Source organism: Apus apus, chromosome 15 (genome assembly GCF_020740795.1).
Source record: "Apus apus isolate bApuApu2 chromosome 15, bApuApu2.pri.cur, whole genome shotgun sequence".
NCBI lineage: Eukaryota > Metazoa > Chordata > Aves > Apodiformes > Apodidae > Apus > Apus apus.
In genome coordinates, this window is record NC_067296.1 from 4,258,202 (window position 1) to 4,276,684 (window position 18,483).

The 18,483-nt window shown below is 46.3% G+C and overlaps 1 protein-coding gene across 2 annotated transcripts in view; it reads left to right on the forward strand.

Moving 5' to 3' along the window:
• PPP1R16B (protein phosphatase 1 regulatory subunit 16B) overlaps positions 1 to 18,483 on the forward strand; it is a 65,754-nt gene that overhangs the window by 40,450 nt on the left and 6,821 nt on the right. For both annotated transcript variants that reach the window (XM_051633250.1, XM_051633251.1), the window contains exons 3-9: positions 9,042 to 9,112; positions 11,069 to 11,214; positions 13,456 to 13,559; positions 13,885 to 14,009; positions 16,097 to 16,222; positions 16,576 to 16,651; positions 17,660 to 17,789. In XM_051633250.1, coding sequence (XP_051489210.1) covers positions 9,042 to 9,112; positions 11,069 to 11,214; positions 13,456 to 13,559; positions 13,885 to 14,009; positions 16,097 to 16,222; positions 16,576 to 16,651; positions 17,660 to 17,789 — 778 coding nt within the window. The remainder of the gene's footprint in view (positions 1 to 9,041; positions 9,113 to 11,068; positions 11,215 to 13,455; positions 13,560 to 13,884; positions 14,010 to 16,096; positions 16,223 to 16,575; positions 16,652 to 17,659; positions 17,790 to 18,483) is intronic.

Below are 18,483 nucleotides of genomic sequence, written 5' to 3' on the forward strand. Positions count from 1 at the left end.
ACTGTAGCTCTCCTCACCCAGCCCGGGACAGAGATGTGGTCAGCAAACAAGTCCAAAGTGGTGGGGACCTTCCCAAGGGAACCAAGTGGTGAGGAACTTCCCAAGGGAGTGATACCAGTGAGAGCTGCTGCCAAGCTACAGCTTGTTTTTCTTTTTTGTTTTTAAAATATCCATGTACATGATTAACAAACTCTGTGAAACAGGAGGTTCACCCTGGGGTCTGGTTGCCATCGAAGCTGTTAGTGTTGAGACTTCAGCTGCTTTGTCCAGCTTGTCTTGATTGAATATCTGAGAGTAGGGGGGAGAAGGAGAGTTTTCTCATGCTTTAAAGGACAGAGCTGGGACCTGGGACTCAAGGACGTTGTCACAGCTGTGCCATGGACTGTCACTGTGACCTTGGCAAAGAAACCTGAGCCTCCAGAGTCTTGGTCTAACTCGGGCTGAGATGTCACATCTGTGAAATGAGGCAAATACTGATTGTAAAATCCTGGGAGACAGCCTGGAGCTTGTTCTGCTAAAGGCAGCAGCACTTTTGGAGATCTCTGGATGAAAGGCTCTGGTGAAATTCAAATCCTTGACTCGTGTAAAATTTGCTGCTGAATAACTGCAGGTTGCAAAAACAGAAGGGCTGCTAAAGATCAGCGTGTGCTTCTCTGGTAAAGTTCAGGTTGCTACTAAACAGGCATGAAAGTTTTCTTTCCATAGTGTTTGCTTTGTAAAAGGAAACCACCACCTCTTTATTTGAACATCCCTCCCCCCAAAACAAAACAAACCCCAAACAAGAAGGGGGAGGATTTTCTGCTTCTGTAGCAGTTTCCCTTCCAGCACTGCAGAGCAGCACCACGTTTCCTGTAAGAAGCAGAGTTGGTGAGGTGGGGGTGATGTCCCAGCAGGTTCCACTTTAGCACCTGGTGTGTCCCCTGTAGTCTCCTGTGCGGGGCCCTGGTGTGAGACACATCTGGGCTGGCTGTCACCTGGGGGCTGGCACTAGCTCCTGCTGCTGTCATGTCACACCGAGCTGGTTTTCAGAGGGCTGTGTGGTGGAGTGTGTCCCAGCTCACTCTGCTGCTGCCTCATGCGGGCACTTAGACCCTGGCTACGTGGCACCCTGTGTCAGGAATGCAGCCATCCCTGGGAGCAGACCTAAGTGTGTGACTTGGTTCTGTATCTCCCAGACATCTTCATCCCTCCTGTTCTTATCCTAAACTGAAGGGAGACAAAGATGGAGGGAAAAAAAAAAACACACACAACAAAACAAAATGTGCTGATAGAGGCCCAAGGGGATGTTGTTGTGGGTGAAGGTACCACAGTTGGAGCTTCTCTGAAAAGCAGGGCAAGGTTAGAGATGCACAACAGAGAAAAAGGGTCTCTGGAGTGGGGCAGGTTAAGAAGCAGAGATGGGACAGCCTGGCTCTGGTCTGCAGATTGTCACTGAGGGAAGCAGCTTGAAAAGCAGAGATGTATTTCCCCACCCCTTCACCAAAACCTGGTCTCCATTTCTCTAAATAGAAAGTTTCCTGTTTTATAATTGAGACTCAAAAACATTCACATGGCTCAGGTCAGTGTTCAGCTGCTTAGCTGAGGCCATAGGATGCCTGAAATACAAGCTGGGGCAGAGGCTGTTGACTCTGGAACCTAATAACACTTTCAAGTGGCAATATGAACTATTTCCTGCCAGACAGAGCACATTAGAATGTCCTCTTGCAAATACTGTCAGGCTGGCTCTGCGTGGAGCTTGAGGGGGGTTTTGCAATCCTTCTCCTCAGGCACTGATCACCTGTTTTGTCTTTGTGTTAATGGAACTGGGGAAGCTCTTCATGTACTCAGACAGCTGCAAAAGTTTACCTCCCAAAACCATTGCACCCTTTTATCTAAACACTCAGCTGTAATGTCTGTTAAAGCAAATCAATTTTTTTCTTGGTTTTTTTTTTTTTTTTTTTTTCTTTTTGGTGCCCTAAGAGATTAATTTTCTAACAGGTTTGGTAGAGACATCACAAGTGATGAGTGCTGTGTGTCTCAGGAGATGGGTTTTGGTCCAATACATCAAAAGTAGTTTTTTAACAGGTATAGAAGTGGGATCCTCTGTGCTACTGTGATGAAAAGCTTTGATGCTTTGTTGACTGAATGGGTTACTTCCAAAAGGGCTTTTTGTGGGAGGAAAGGTGAAAGTAGCCAGAGCAGCAGCAGAACAGGAGGTCCTGGTCAGGCATTTACTGAGTCTGAAAGTGCCCTTCATCTAACTCTGAAACACAGAGTGAAGGAAGATGCTCTGCTTCCCTGCTTGCACCCACCAAACCCACCATTTCAGGTGTGAACTCACGAGATGAGGATGCAGGTTCCTATGAAGCCACTGCTGGAGGACATGGCTGTCCCTCATCCCTCATTTTCCATTGGTGCTCCCTGCTCAGGCCACTGCCTCCTGTGGCTCTGACTGCAGTGGGATGATTCTCTCTGCACATTGTCAGTGTCTTCTGCTGAGCACCACCACACCCTAAAAGTTTTGCTCATCTCTGCAGCTTTTGAGTCACCCTGGGGAAGCCTGGCCTTGGCCTCCTTGGTCTATAACACCGTAAGTCTGCTTTAAATATTTTTTTAGCATTCATTAAGTAGGAACCACTCATAGAAAATACCTATTCCAAAATGTCTCTTCAGAAGTGGCTCTTTGGCAGCCCAGGTGTTACTGTCGTAATGATACCAGGGAATCTGCTTTCCTGGCTCCCTGCCCACAGAAATCCTGCTCAAGGCAGCCGAGCCTGAAGGTTATATAAAACACTGATCCCTTTTAAAGCCCATCATCTGTTTAAAAACCAGAACAAAATGTTTTATTTATTCTTCCAATAACAGATGAGAAATGGGGAAACCAAGTTAATAATCTCTGACTTTGGTTTTCCTCTATGTATTTTGTATCTCCTGTCTGGACCAATTTCACTCTTAGTCTGAGCAGGAGAGGATGAGGATACTTTTCAACATGACACTGCATCCTCAGAAAAGCCTGTCAGATGGCAGCACCCTCTAAGTTTCATTTTCTCTATTGGAACGAGTTTAGCTTTGTTTCCGCTGTGTCCTTTGACCATCGCTGGTTGCAGATGGGCAAGCTGCCCATTTAGTTATCAGAGTAAATCCCAGATGGACAGAAGCCATTAAAGAAAGATACTTTAGCATCACTAGCACTGAGTGGATTATCAGAACTTAAAGTCTTGTAGCTGCAGATCAAGAAAAATGTGGGATGCAACAGGGTTTGGGTGCCTGGCTGTGGCCTGTTCATCCAAGATGCAGCTGGAGATGGCTGTGCCCTTATTCTTGCTGCTCTGGTACTGCAATGATAGAGGGGGGTCAAAACGTGAAGCAAAAATTGATTGAACTAGACACAAAGGTGGGGAGAAAGAATTGGACTCTGTGCACGAAATCAATGTATAAGGTGTTGACAGCTCTCGCTCTCAGGATAAAAACTGTATACGAGCCAGGCCCCAGTGCACACACTTCTAAGCTCTGTGGGAAGAGCCTGCCATGCCAAGTGGGCACTCTGGGGCTAACGAGGGGTGTGCCCTGTGAGCAAGAGACGTTAAAATCAGAAATAGACCTTCCTTGAGAGAAGCAGCACCTGGGCTGAGCGTAGCTGCGTGCAATGCGAATGCAGCATGGAGCAGATGGGCTCTGCTGGCCTCTTCCCAGATTTGGTGGGTATGTGTGTGCCCAGCTATAAGCTGGGTGGGAAGTTCCATAACAGGCTTTGAGCCTTCCCGAGAAAGCTTGGTGATCAATCATGACGGGATGTCTGAGTTGCTAGCTCAGCAGGCAAACTGGGCCATGTTTATTTTTAGGCGTGCTAAATGTTTGAAGCTGTCTGAGTGTGGGGTTTTGTTTTCTGTGGTGGTTTTTTTTGTTGTTGCTGTTTTTCAAAAAGCTTTAGGGAGCTGCCGAGTTTATCAATGAACCAGCACAGGCTATTAGGTTTATGTTGCAGGGAGTGGAGGACAAGGTTGAGTATGTCCATCCTGTTATTGCTCAGGGTTTAGACACGCTCCTAAATATGAATATCATAATATGCTGTGGTAGGAAGCTGGATGCTTTGCTGCCAGAGCTCTCCAGATTCAGTGTTGTTTTCCTGGCATTTCTCCTGTGTAATAAATATCCCTGCAAAACCCTGTGGGTAAAAATGCAGCTTTGAAATAGCTGAGCCCATCAGTAGGACCATGCCAGTCAGGCTGAGGACATTAGCCAACAGACTGATGTGGCACAGGCACCACCAGTATCTCACAACCAGCAATACTGGGAAGAACTTCTGCTAGGCTGGGGTTTTGACTAAAGCTGCACTTGGGTGGAAGTGACATCCAGCAATGTGCAAAAGTGTGCATCTTAAGCCAAGTGAAACACCATTTTATTCAGTGAAATCGGGTACAAACATACAAGAAATAGTCTACTACCCTAGAGACCTCAGTGCAATAGTAGCTTTTATAGGTGGCCTGAGAACAAAAAGCTGAACTAAGAGAGCTTAAATATTTTCAAAATGAAATCATGGAGTGCAAAGCATCATGGTAAACCTGTATTTTTAAAAACTAATGGCCTGTGTGTGTATGTAAACAAAGAGCACACAGGTAAGCCAGTATGGCTAGTTTGTCACTATATATTTTTGAGAGGAATCAGGACATCCTATCAGAAAGGTGTGTTGGGTTTGTTTTCACCCCCTGCTAACCGTATCAGTTTAAGCTGGCTTTTCCTTCTAGGAGATGAGCTATGCAAAAGCTGGATAAATGTGGGAGTGTAATAGTATCCAGGATTTTATGGTGTAGCTTGTTGACTTAGGGAGAACTGCACTGGCAAAGGCATTTTTCTCCATGGAAAAGCCTTCATCTGGTTTACAAACTTCCCTGGAAAAGCTGCTTCAAGTGTAAACTCAGTGGGAAGTGACACTGGTAAAAATAGACAGTGCTGTAACATCTCTTCAGGTGAGAACTGATGACCCCAGGGTGAATTTTCCTTCGGGTCTTCACAGTGGCTTTTTTGTCTCCTGATTTACATGTTTTGGAGAGAAATAAGCAAGGCTTGGAGATACTTGGGTGGAGAGTTATCTCCTGAGGAGTAGGTTTCTTGTGTTCAGGGAGGAGAATCTGTCTGAGGCTGCCCCAGGACGTGATGGAGGGTGACTTAAAACCTAGGATGTATTTTCACAGCTGTTGTGGGACTTTTCTCCACTTAACACAGAACAGATGTGAATGATAAAATATAAATTGAAGACTAATATACACCATCTTGGCATGTGAGAGGTTCAATTATAGGCAGAGCAAGCAGAATAATGGAAAATGCATTTGAGTGATTGTTCGGTTAATATAATTTGCAATGAATTATTCACAACAATTTTGTTCACCCAGCTCTTTTATTGTAATCGTTTTCATCCCTTCATGTGCTATGCATTTGCAACTGCTTCCCACAACTTGTGCCTGACATGAAATGCAGTATATCCCTGCACCCAGCCCCTTCTCCCCACCTCCCCCTGCCCACACACAGAGGACAGGTTTTAAAGAGCTCAGCGTTTTAGGTACTGAGCTCTCTTTAAGAAGTTAATCGTAAGTGTTAAAGTGGAGGCTGCTGCTGCTGACCCTGCCCAGGTCACCCATAAAAGCCCTTTCTGTCGGGTTTGGAGTGACCTCAGCTCACAGAGGACCCATTTCCATGCAATACCTTGTGTGTCAGGGGGAATCTTTCTTTCACCCATGCTGTGCTGAGGCTTTAGCCCACAGAAGGCGATCAGCTGGCACTGAGTGGTTAATCTGTGTGTCCTTGTGAGCTCAAGGGAGGGACCTTCAGCTGACCTTCAGTGACAGGACAGGGGTGATGGCTTTAAACTGAAAGAGAGGAGATTTAGGTGAGACATTAGGAAGAAATTCTTCACTGTGTGGGTGGTGAGACACTGGCCCGGGTTGCCCCGGGAAGCTGTGGATGCTCCATCCCCAGAAGTGTTCAAGGGCAGGTTGGATGGGGCTTGGAGCAACCTGGGCTGGTGGGAGGTGTCCCTGCCCATGCAGGGGGGTTGGGACTAGATGATCTTTACGGCCTCTTCCCACCCAAACCATTGTGTGATTCCCACCAGTATGACGTGGGCTGTGCCTGGGATGGGAGGTGAAGGTGTTGGGCTTTGCAGTGAGGTGTGTGGCACCAGCAGGCACTTTGCTTGCTCAGATTCTTGTCCCTGATGGTGTGCATTAAGCAGAAGAGCAGGCTGGTCACAGTTTTTGCCCCCCTTTCTATTCTCAAGGCACTGGAAACCCACAAATGTTCCTTTCTCCTAAAGTTTATCAGAAAGGAGAGCTTGTTCTTCCCAGGCATGTGGGAGGGGGTGTTCCTGGGTACTGGTCACAGGGATGTCCATGTTGTCCCTCCAGGTCCCTCTACAGGTCTGCCTTCAGGGAGCAGGGTGTGATGAAGCTGCTCTTTGCCACCCTGTGCCCTGCTGCTGGGGATGGTGTGTTGAGATCAGGGCTGTGTTCTGCTACAAGCTTGGTGGGATGCAGGGTAAATCCCCTGGCTTGTAAAAGGGGGCACATGCAATAGAAAACTGCAGTTCTTGGAGACTTCTGCCTGGTTATTGGGATTTCTTGGCTGGAGCATGAGGAATACTGAAGGCAACATCCCTCTGCCTTCAGAAAAAAGAGCCAGGACTCATTACTGCCCAGCCTGGTGCTCCCCTGCCCAGCCCAGAGATAAAAACTTCAGCTTAGGACTGGTTGGAAAGGAGTTTGATCTCTTCTTCAAGCCACATTTGCCTGGACTCGTTGGTGCCACATCCATACCTAACTTCATTACCTGACTTCTCTGTGCTCTCTTCTGGTGTCTTGTGGTTGTCAGACTTTGGTGTGTTGGGAGATACTGGGGAAGGTTTTGAAGGCTGTGGTGAGCTTGTCCTGAGGGCAGATGGGAGTCAAGGGAGATGCCTGTGAACATGAAGGCTTCTGCAAGGGTTAGTGGAGAATTGAAAGCTGCTTTAGGCTAAGATAAATCCTTCTCTGAATCTTAACCCTTAGAGGACTTGTATGAACCCTGTCAAGCCATGATCACAGAGCCTTCAACACAAAACCTGATACTCCTTAACAAGCAGAGATTTATGCTACTGCTTCTACCCATGGAGGGACAGCACTTGTAAGATTAATCTACCACCATCTACTTGTCCAAGTCTCCATAATCAGGCAAAACATGATTACAGAGATGTACGTCATTAGTACACAACAGCTCTTAAATGACTGAGATTGAATTAAAACCCTAGTGGCAGAGCATCCAAAGTAAATAAGAGACAGCCAGATCCACTGGCGAGTGACTTGCCTATCACTCAGCTTGGATTAGGGGAGCAGGAGCTCAGGGTTGGCCAGAAACAGTAGAAGCACAGTCAGTAAATTGGATATAGTGGCTGGGATTCGGTGCTGTTATTACCAACAAGCATGCAAGGGCTGGGGGGTGTGAGCTGCGTGTAGGCGTGGGCTTCCTGCTCTGGCCTTTGAGCTGGAAAAAAATCAGACTCTTTGGACTCACCCCAGGGCAGGAGGGGTGGGGGGAATGAGTTTTGTTCTTTGCCGTGTTCTGCTCCTTTGTAGCAGTGTCATCGAGCAGGTGTCAGTGCCTTGACATTATTTCCAGCAAATGTGAATTCCAGCATTGGTTTTGGGTCAAGTGAAATGATCCTGTGGCATAAAGTGTTTTATTTTGCTTCTGTCTGGTTTTCTTTTCCTTTTTGATAACATCAGACCAGTGGCTTCCAAAGAAAATGTCGCTTTGGTTTCAATTTGCCTTCCTTGTAAGTGCATTTTCCAGGTCTTTTAAACAAAGCTTCATAAATCAACATGGATGTCCTGTTTTCCATGTTCTGCTTCGGATGCCAGAAGAGCTCTGTCCCCAGGGACAGCCGTGATGTGCTGGGGAAACAGCTCCCTCTGACAGTGGGACAGCGGAAGCAGAGGCTGCAGGATGCTTTGGGAGTGACCTGCCTTGCAAGCTTTTTTGATTGCCTGAAGATGGTTAATGCCCTTTTAGCTCTGTTACTGTTCCTTACTTTGCAGCTGTGGTTACACTTAATGGTTGTGTCCTTGCCAACGAGTAAGATGGGACTTGAATATCTGTTGCTCCCCTGGCTCCAGGGAGATGATTATGAACCTCTGGCTTGTGCCTGTGCTGTCAGTGACATTTAAATGTGGAAAAGCATTAGGTAGTGAAGAAAAAGCAGGAAATGAGCAAGTAAACAACCGAAGATGAGTATAGACCATCAAAGTCTGTCAGCAGCGTTGAATTTAAAGAGTTATTATTTTACTTCCCCTGCCACTCTTATTTCTATTACCCTGTGCAGGATGTGTAGATCAGAGCAAACTTTATATTTTACTTGGGGGCTAAAGGCTTTTCACGTGTTTCAGAAATTTGCATTTTAATGGAATAAATCTTACCTTTTCCCTTCAATGCAGCAATAAAAAAAATTAAAGCCTCTGAGAAGCTTTCTTTAAACACCCAACAGTTTGTGTGAAGTGTCCAAAGTGACACAGGCATATTTTAGATGTCTCAGGCCTCTGGATGTACTAGACTTCTTGTCCCAGACTGGTCACTTCTTGAGGCAAGACCTCATCTCCCACAGTGAGATCTCCCTTATAGTTGTAGCTTAGTCCCCCCAATATCCCTGATTGCCTTTGAGCTCTCCTGGGTTTCAGCATGCAGAGGTTGCACTCAGGTGTTGCAAAGCACAAGACAAAAAAGGTAGATTGTTCCAGCACTACCACATGAAGGTGAGAGCTGTGACAGCAAAGCCTCCTTTGGGAAAAAAGTTGGGGGAAAATTGTATGCTGGTGCTCTCTGCTGGATAAAACCAAGAAGGCCTTCTTCTCACCAGTGCTGTGGGTTCATGCCAGTGTTGGGCTCTTGGCTGCCAGGTCTTCTGCAGCTCAGCCCACACCAGGACACCCTGAGGGTGTAGGCTGCCTTTGGCTTGAACTGGCCAGGGCTGGCTGAGAGCAAGGGGTGTGTTTGTATTACTGGTCTGACTCCTTCCCTTCTGTCTCCTTCCCTCACAGTGTGTTACTTGCTGAAGAGCAATGTCAGCCCAGATCTGTGCAATGAGGATGGATTAACTGCACTGCATCAGGTGAGGTGTGGGAGGAGGTCACAGCTCCCTGCTCCCCATGGTCCCACCTTCCCCCTGTGTTTCATTTTCCTGCTTGATTAAAGCAGTGAAACTTCACCACGTTGTGCTGGTGATCCTGTTTCTCGGGGACCAAACTAAGAACAAACCCTTCTCTTGCTGTACCCCAGACTTCATTCAGAGCACAGGGATTGGGGCTGGATTTTGGTTGTGAACATTTCTCCCACCCTTTAATCTTTGCAGGGCTGTAAAACTCTTAAAGCAGAGTAACTCAGTTTTAGAGACTTTGACAACCCATGGGTTTTGAACCTGGATTAGGTAAATGATGCACACGGTGCTTGGAGAGCCCAACACTGCTCTCTGGAGGCTCAGGGACCTCCAAAAGTCCGTATGAGATGGCAGCAGATCGTCAGTAAAATACAGAGTTGCCACAGCAGCGTGAAAGTCTGTGTCCTTCAGAGCCTCTGCGCTGATCCCATAAGGGCTTTTCTAATGTGTATTTTTTTTTTGCTAAGGCCCCCATCCCCACCCCTCCTCATGGGTGCTGATTTTCAGTGTGAAAGCAACAGGGAGCAGGAGCCGTGGGACCGGCCGTGCCCGACAGCTGCCGCCTCCGCTGCCACCGAGCACAGGGACGCGGTTGTCACGCTGGCTGCGAGGGTGGAGCAGGGGCTCGTGGGTTCCTTGCCAGTAGTCCCTGCTGTAAATGGTCCCATTGACTTGGGACTTTGGATTCTTCTGCAAGTCGCTTACTCTCTTCCAAGCTGGGTGGATGTTTGCTTATAAGTGCAAACTGGCTTCTAGGAAAACAGAAGGTCCCCCCGCTACCTCTGAAGAGATGTTCTCCTGTACAAAGAGAAGTGCTTACAGCCTCACTGTTTTACCTAGGAGGCACATGGAGAATCCCACCTTGCCTGCTGAAGGGTCAGTTATTATAAAAGTGCATTTGGGAGTTGAGGTGGAAGCTTTGCATCCACTAAAATTAACTGAATCCCTGACCAGAGAGAAGCTCCTAAGTGAACATTATTGCCCATTAGGAGTGGAGGATGCAGTTACACTGCTCTGATAACTTGGCTGTGTGACAGGCATGATTTCTGCCCCACTTCCATAACAAATAATGAACAGAAACACATAAAAGAAACACATAAAAGGTCCTTGTCTCTCAGCTGTTAAAATGCTGTTGTGGGGTGTAACTCAGCCCCATGACAAGCCCAAACTGCAGCGCTGAGGTGTGACACGTAGACCACAAACAGGATTCTTGCACTGGGATGAGGCTTATTTTAGTGGCTTTATCATACACCTGTTTGTGTCAAGAGGTGAGCACAAGGTGGATCAAAGAGCAAATTCTACCTCCCCCAGAGGAAAGGGGTTGAGGCCATTCTTGCAGGCAGCCTCTGGGGCTGTCATGTGAATGCATCAAGGATGCTGATTTTTTTTAAGCAAATGAAAGGTGTCCTGTGAAGGACCTCATAATTCTTGGAATCCAGCTTGCAGCTGTCCAGATAACTGGTAGGTAGCGTGAGTTGCTGGGAAGACTTTTATTCATCACATGCCAGTATGTGGGATTTTCCTTAAGAAAAGGGAATGTCAGCTTGTCAGCTCATCCCTTGGTATGTGGTTGTACTGGTTGTTGAATTTCTGCTGTTTGCTCTTGAATATGGAAGACCCAATGGAGCAGAAGCTCTGTGCATATTTGCTATTGTTCCCTTACTGCTTCTGCCCCCAAACCAGAAGGCCCTGTAAAACACCAGTGACCTTCAGTCCACCCACTATCTTTCTGCATGGTGCCTTTCTGACCTGCTTGTGCTCAGTTTAGTGTTTAACTCTGTTGGAGATGCTCGTTGTCAAACACTGCAGGATAAAGTAGGTTTCAACATCCAGGTGGAGCTAAGCAGATTTGAGCTCTCATCTTCCCAAATGTTTTTTAAAAAACAATCTTCTGCATCCCTTCCTCACCAGTGCTGCATAGACAACTATGAAGAGATAGTCAAGCTTCTCCTCAACCACGGGGCCAATGTCAATGCGAAGGACAATGAGCTGTGGACTCCATTGCATGCGGCAGCTACATGTGGTCATATCAACTTGGTGAAGATCCTCATCCAACAGTAGGTGGCTTTTTGTGTCTCTCCCTTTCTGCAGGTCTGATTCTATCCACAGCTTCTGTGGACAGAAACTGAGACTGTCCAGTCCCCTGCAGGACTGCAGCGGTGGTGATTATTCCTTGGTTTCAGGCTATTCATGGGACTCCTTCCTGCGTGGGGCAAAAGAGGGTGGAGGAGGAAGAGCAGAAAGGCTCAGGAGACACAGTAAAACCCTAGGTGACTTGGCTTAGGTTTTTGAAGCTCCCTGGAGGCCAGGCCAAAGTTTGTCACTTTTTGCCTGTATTCTGATGCATACGTGTCCGTGGTGGCTGAACTGTGCTCGCCGGATGGATAGAACTAGGAGCAGCCAGCAGGATCCACCCTCAAGTCAAACATGACTTCAGGTCTTCCAGCCTCAGCCAACAAGACACTGACATAGGAGGACAGCAGCATGTTTGTATAGCTCAGATTCTGGGGTGAACTTTGTGACCTGTCTTACTGGCTCTTAATTAGTGACCAGTTAGCTTCTTGTAATGTGCTCCTACCCCAGCGGTGTGACACAGGTGCCTGCACTGCACCTTCCACTTGACTTTCCCAAGGCCCTGAAGCTCCTGTCTTTCCTAGACATGCCAACAAGGAGGAGGAAGCCAGATGTGTTTTGAGCTGTGCCATGTGCAGCATTTAATGGGCACCTGCTGTGAATCCTGTCTGGAGCAGATAGTCCTGACTCTGTGTGGAGCCCTCTCCTTCATTCCTAGAAGAGATGGTGTAGGGGGCAGAAGATGCTCTGGGAATGTCAACGTGCAGCCTCACACAGCAGTGCATGCTGCTTCTCCCTTGGGAAGGGAGACTTCTCCCTGTGGTCATTTGGGAGACCAGCACTGGAAATTTGGCCCTTCTTCTTTGGCCGTATAATGAATGAAGTGGAGCAGAGGATGCAAACTATTATCCCTTGGGGGACATTCCCACTTGGGTTAGGACATTTTTTGGATGGGGGCCATAAAAATGGAGCAAAGAAATGTGGAATTATTTAGTGCATTCATGACTCTTAATTGAAGATAAGGGAGTGTTACGGGGATGGGTGGCAAGGTGAGGAATGGGACCTTATGGCCCTAGTTGCTGTAGGCTGTGCTGAGTAGTTGCCAGCAAATTTGGATTCTAGTAGCCTAATGTCATCATCCCGTGCTCAGAAACAGACTTTCCCTGGACTTTGGGGGAATGGAGTGATTTAATTTGTTTCCTACAATCAAAGTTGTCCTTTACAGGAGATCTCACATATCAAATGACTGGTCAAACACTGCCAGTGAAGGCAGTATTACTCGTGGTGGGACCTTTGAACCCTTGGAGACCATCAAAGGAAGTAGCCCATGGAAGATGTTTAATTCCTTGTTCTTGTATCTGCCAATTAAACTAATGCTGGTACTTTGCAAATGTGAATCTCAATGTAGTTTCCTCTGCACAGGCAGAGGGTAAAAAATATAGAGAGGAACAGGAAGCTAAATGCGAGTGAGTACTGTCTGCTGTCCTTCCAAGGTTGGTAACTGGCAAGGTAGATGAGGGTTCAGCTGAGAATTATTGAATAGCTGGCTTGACTGGCACAAATCAGAAGGTGCTGTTAATTTTCTGCTGTGTGGGAATATGGGGACAGTGATCAATTTAGTTGGCAATTTTGCTTCCAAAGAGCGACCTGCTGGAGATGATACAGAGCGGTTTTGGAGCAGTACGTTCCAAAACCAGAAAGAAAAATTCACCAGTTGGCAGAGTATTTTTTAATCACTATTTTTTGTCAAAGTGCCCTTGGCTAGATGGAAGGTTCCCTGCACCATTCAGCCTGTACCTTTCACAACTTTTCCTTGCAAACTTTTAATTGAAGAACTGCCAGATGCCCAGATAACAAGCACCTGGTAGTTGCTTGGCATTGTTACCCAGAAATTCAGCAAATAAATCACTTCTATCACCAAGGAGCTGCTGGTCTGTCCAGTGCCAGGATCAGGAGAGGACAAGAACAGCTCAGTGGCTCACGTGCCCCACAGCCCATGAAGGAGGTGTAGCAAGCTGCCTTTCATCCACTTCTGGAATTTAACTTCCCCATTCATAGCTCCATGGCTTTGCTTCAGATTTTTCTGATCTCACACGAATCTTGGTGACGTTTGGGCAACTATTAAGCCCCAGTTAGTTTTTGCTAAGCATTTATCCCAGCGTTTGGCACTGTCTGCTTTGGATATCTGAGGTCCTTTCTTGTGTAACTCCAGTTTCTCCTCGCAGTGGAGCAGACCTGTTGGCAGTAAATGCAGATGGCAACATGCCATATGACCTCTGTGAAGATGAGCCAACTCTGGACGTCATTGAGACTTGCATGGCCTATCAAGGTAAGGAGACTGAGCTTGTCTAAAATAAATAAAAAGAAATGGGTCAATGTAGTACTAAAAATTACCTTGTTTCTCAGCTCTTGATTTGCCTCTGGAGAAAGGAAGAGAGCTGCTGCCTGGCATAATTTCTTGGAACCTGAGTCTGCCTAGATTCTCTGATACTTAGATAATGATGAGGGTGGAGGACACTGTCAGTCCCCTCAGCTACACGGCCTTTGAAAACACTGTGAAGTTATATCAACCATGAATTATAAAGTCTCATTTTACTCAACCAGTGGAGACAAAGACCCTTTCTGACTCCTCTCTGTAACTGGAATTTTAACAGGAATTACACAGGAAAGGATCAATGAGATGAGGGCTGCTCCAGAGCAGATAATGATCTGTGACATTCATGACATTCTTGCAACTGGACAAGACCTGAACAGGACTGATGCCCAAGGTGCTACACTGGTGAGTGAAACTGCTGCAGCTTCACTTTTGCCTTCCTTCAGTCTGCAGGTTATGAAACCTGCCCTGGGGCAGAACTTGTACAAAATCAACATGTGCGAGTCACTGAGAGGAGTGCGGAAGCTATTTTGCTCTTTTCCCCTCTTTTAATATATTTTTGGGTAGGAACAGACTCTGTCCATGAGTACAGATGGCATAACCTGGTGTCTGACTTTTTGAAGCAAATCCCTTGTCTGTGTGAGCTCTGTCCTGTCTGCTGAACTCCTGGGTCCTGTCTGACAGTGGCTGGTACCAGCAGCTTCCAAATGAAGGTCCAAGAAATCTCTCAATGAGAAGCTGCAGAACATAGAACTTGCCCTGACCTCTGGGAAAACAGGATGAAAACAGCTCACACAAAGTCTTTCTTCTCTCTAGTCCTGTTGTCTGACCTGACTCCCACAGAGGAGACGTGACAGTCCTTGGGTTTTCATGGGAGCAGGATCTGTGTTGGGCACTCTGGAGACTTTCTGCCTCCTCTTCTTTCTGCTTTCCACAGTGTCTGGCTCATAAGGAGTCCTTGGAATGCTGTGTTGAGTCACATAGGATGGCATCTGCCCCTGGGCAGAGGAGAGCACCAAGACAAATACACAGCACAAAGCAAGCTGGCATTGATTGGACTGAACAGGCACCAAAAAGGCTGAGCAGTCCTGGTCCTGTTCCCTTCTTTTTGACCCTGAAAACATGACTCTCAAATCCTTGATTACAGCAGTGCCAGCTTAAGGAAAGTTCAGCAATGCTGCACTATGGGATGGGTCTTTCACACAACCTTGGTCATTTGAGGCTTGGGTCCAGACACAACTGATACACAGGCCACTTGGTGTCATTTGGTGGCCAGACCATAGCAGTGTGTTTTCTTCATCTAAATTGTCACCTGTAGCACATACCAGAAGCTTAAGGGGAGGGCAAGTTCCTTCCAAGATAAATTTGGATGAGGTTTGGTTTTTTTTAACACATTTTTTCCCTTTAACAAGGTTTATATACATAAATGTAAGCAAACAGCTTGGCTTCCATTTCCATATCAACCCTGAGTGATTCCTTGTTAATTCATATGGTCTCTAGAGGATATGACCCCATGCTGGAAAATTTATGTAGAAACTACTTGCCAGAAAGCATCAGAACTTATTTCCAGATTAATGTTTAGCTTTGTGTTGTGGAACTCACATGGACCTTTTTTGAAAGAAGCTTTAGTTCTGCTTTTCAGCACAGTAGAAACAGGATGAGCTCTGAGTTCATACCTTCAGAGTCATGCATAGGTCAATGTTTTGCTCAGAGATACAACAGCAGATGGCAATTATGAAAACCTTCAGAGACAGGAAGTGTTGTGGGAAAATAAGGGAGGCTATTACTGGTGTCTTCAAAGTGATGGTTGTAGTTGGAAGCTAGTATCTGAAAAATCAGATAGCTTTAACCAAAAGGAGCCAAAGGTTTAAATGTTCCTGATTTTCAAATGATGAAAACAATTCTAGTGAGAGTCCTAACTAAAACAGACTGAATGTTTGATCCAAAAATCGCATCCACAGCATGTAACTGGAGAAGAGTAGACATTCTTCTGGCATGACAAACACAAAATTTACAGTGGATGATGTCCTCTGCTGCAGGCTTACATTTTGATGGTGCTGTTTCCCTACAGATTGGGAAGCACTTAAGAATCCTTGATTTGGCCAGGTTTGATGGGGCTTGGAACAACCTGGTCTAGTGGGAGGTGCCCTCGCCCATGAGGGGGAGTAGAAACTAGATGATCTTTAAGGTCCTTTCCAACCCAAACCATTCTACTATTTAAAATGTGAAAACATTATTTTTCTAACCTGTATCTGTAAGTTATTTTAAGAACTGTTAAGCAGTTTCCTCTCCAAACAGGGTTACATGCAGCTAATGTTGAGTGTTAGGAACCACCTGCTTCTGACCTGATGGAAATGCACCTACCAGCTGTGAAACATGCTGCTTGGCCAGATCTAGTCTTGGATATTATCCAATAAATTCCACTAAAACTTGGTGTAAAAAATCTTTTGTGGTCCTTGCATGTGATTCATGCTCTGTTCCTTGTCTCCTAGTTGCATATAGCTGCAGCCAATGGTTATCTGCATGCAGCTGAAGTCCTTCTTGACCAGGGGGCAAGCCTGGATGTGAAGGACTGGGATGGCTGGGAACCTCTTCATGCTGCTGCTTTCTGGGGGCAGGTAAGGATTTTGTTCTAAATGGCACGTAGGAGGGTGACACTTCTTTCTGCCTGGGAAAATTATTCAGTCCTGTGCAAATGAAAGAAATCTGTACTAGGACTGGACTCTCTGAACAGCATCAGGTGGTGTCCTTGGGGCTCCAAAAAAGAACCTGTTGCTGAGAAATTTGGGGAGAGTATGTTTGTGCAGTTTGGCAGGAGCAACGTCTGACATCACGCAGGTACCAGAATAATCTGAAGCAAGTTGAGCGTGCCTGCCATTGCTTCTTGTCTTATTCCAACTTTTCAGCTTTGAGGAGGAAATCAATTGCCAAAAATACCCGTGTCCACTTGGCTTTCTTTCTCTTCCTTTAGATGCAGATGGCTGAGTTGCTTGTGTCCCACGGGGCTAGTCTGAGTGCCAGGACATCTTTGGATGAGATGCCAATAGGTGAGTAGTAAGCTTAACAAAAAGAGATCACTAAGAAAAGCTCTTCTCCCTCAGCATGTGGAGTCTTCACATGGTGCTTTTAGAAGGATTAACTTTATTTTTCAGGTGTCTTTAGAATCAAAGTTGCAGCTACTTTAACTGTGACTGAAGTTCCAAAAGTGGCTACCTTGTCACTTCTGAAAACGCTTCTTCCTGCTCACAAAAACAAGGGAGAAGGAATTTCTCAAGGACCAAATCTTTCTCCTATGTGCTTCCACTCATGCTATCCCTGTATACCTGTGCTTGGGAATCTCTCTGCTCTAACACTGTAACCTTGGACCTGAGCAGCTGTCGAGTGCAGCTCTTGGGTGTCCAAATTCTCTGTGATCCAATGAAGTGTGGTAAGCTACAAGGAGCTGGAAAGGGAAGAGAAAGCAAACACAAGCCTTGGAACAGAAGTGTTAACATCTGACCATGTATATTGCAACCCTGTGCCACGTTTTCTTTTGGCAAAAGGTTTTTCTGAGACTTAATTGAAAAATCTGTGCATCCTTTAAAGGCTGAATGTTCTTATCTTCTACCCTGGTCTGTTTTGCTTTTGTCTATACTATTTTTTGTTTTGGAGGCTTAAATAAAAATGCTGTATTCAGGGAAACTACAGTCTGATAATTACAGAAATCTCTTCCTCCCATCCTGAAGCAATGAGTCAATATATCTCTCATCCTTTCGTGGGTAAAGGCACAGCATTCTGCAGAGGTGGGACAAAATCCAGCTGAACATCTGGATCATCACAAAGCTGAGCCCCTGTAGCAATCAGCTACTCTTGTTTTCTGCTCCTGTTTAGGTGTCCAAAAAATTCTGCCTCTCCTAATTTGTTTAGAGATTAATGTGCCTAAACAGATTAATCTGCCTAAATTTCCCTTCTCTTCCTCCTAGCATTTGTAGCTGTATAAACACAGAGGGCACAGTGGTGTTACTGGCACCACATTTGAACCATCTGATTAATGGCTTGGTTTGTGTTTGCCATAGATCTGTGTGACGAGGAGGAGTTCAAGGTATTGCTTCTGGAGTTGAAACACAAACACGATGTGATCATGAAGTCTCAGATGAGGCATAAATCCTCCTTGAGTAGAAGGACCTCCAGCACTGGCAGCAGGGGGTAAGTGCATGGTTCTCTGCAGGTCACCAGGGGGGTAGCTTAGCCACCCAGATGTGGTTGCAGAGGACCCTGCAGTCAGCATGTGGAAAACAACCCATCTGTCCTCTCTGAATGAACTCTGAAAGGCAGGAGCTGGCTTTTGGTTGCTGAAGGCAGAGCTTCTTGGAAGAGTGGTCCCTTCCCTAGCAAGAGCTGGTGTTTCTCAGGGGGATAGTGGTCCTGCACTGCGGTGGTTTAAGAACTGCTCTGAACAGAAGGCCAAGTGGTGAGAATTGACCCTGTTAGGTCACTGATGCTGGGTGCTTCAAATGGATTAACTTGAGCTTCTCAATAATATGGCTCATGGACAAGATACGGTGCTCGGACAGTTTGCACAGGTCTTGATAGGATGTTTGCTGGACACCAAAGCAGTCCTGCAGACCACAAAACTCCCTAAACAGCCCGTGGGCCCTTTCCCTCCACATTTACTGGTTGCAGAGTAGATCCACGAGATGAGCTGTATAAGATCTAAGGCAGGTTTAAATTCCTCCCACCTTTAATATCCACACAAGTGCCTTTGCTTTGCGTGGGTGCCAGGAAGCTTAATTCACGTTCCATTCCAGTGGGAGAGGCTGTGAAGAGCGAAGAGGGAGGGTGAAAAGAGCTGCAGGGTAAGAGGAAATGTCGTGTTCTGCTCACAGCTTCGATGCCCCTT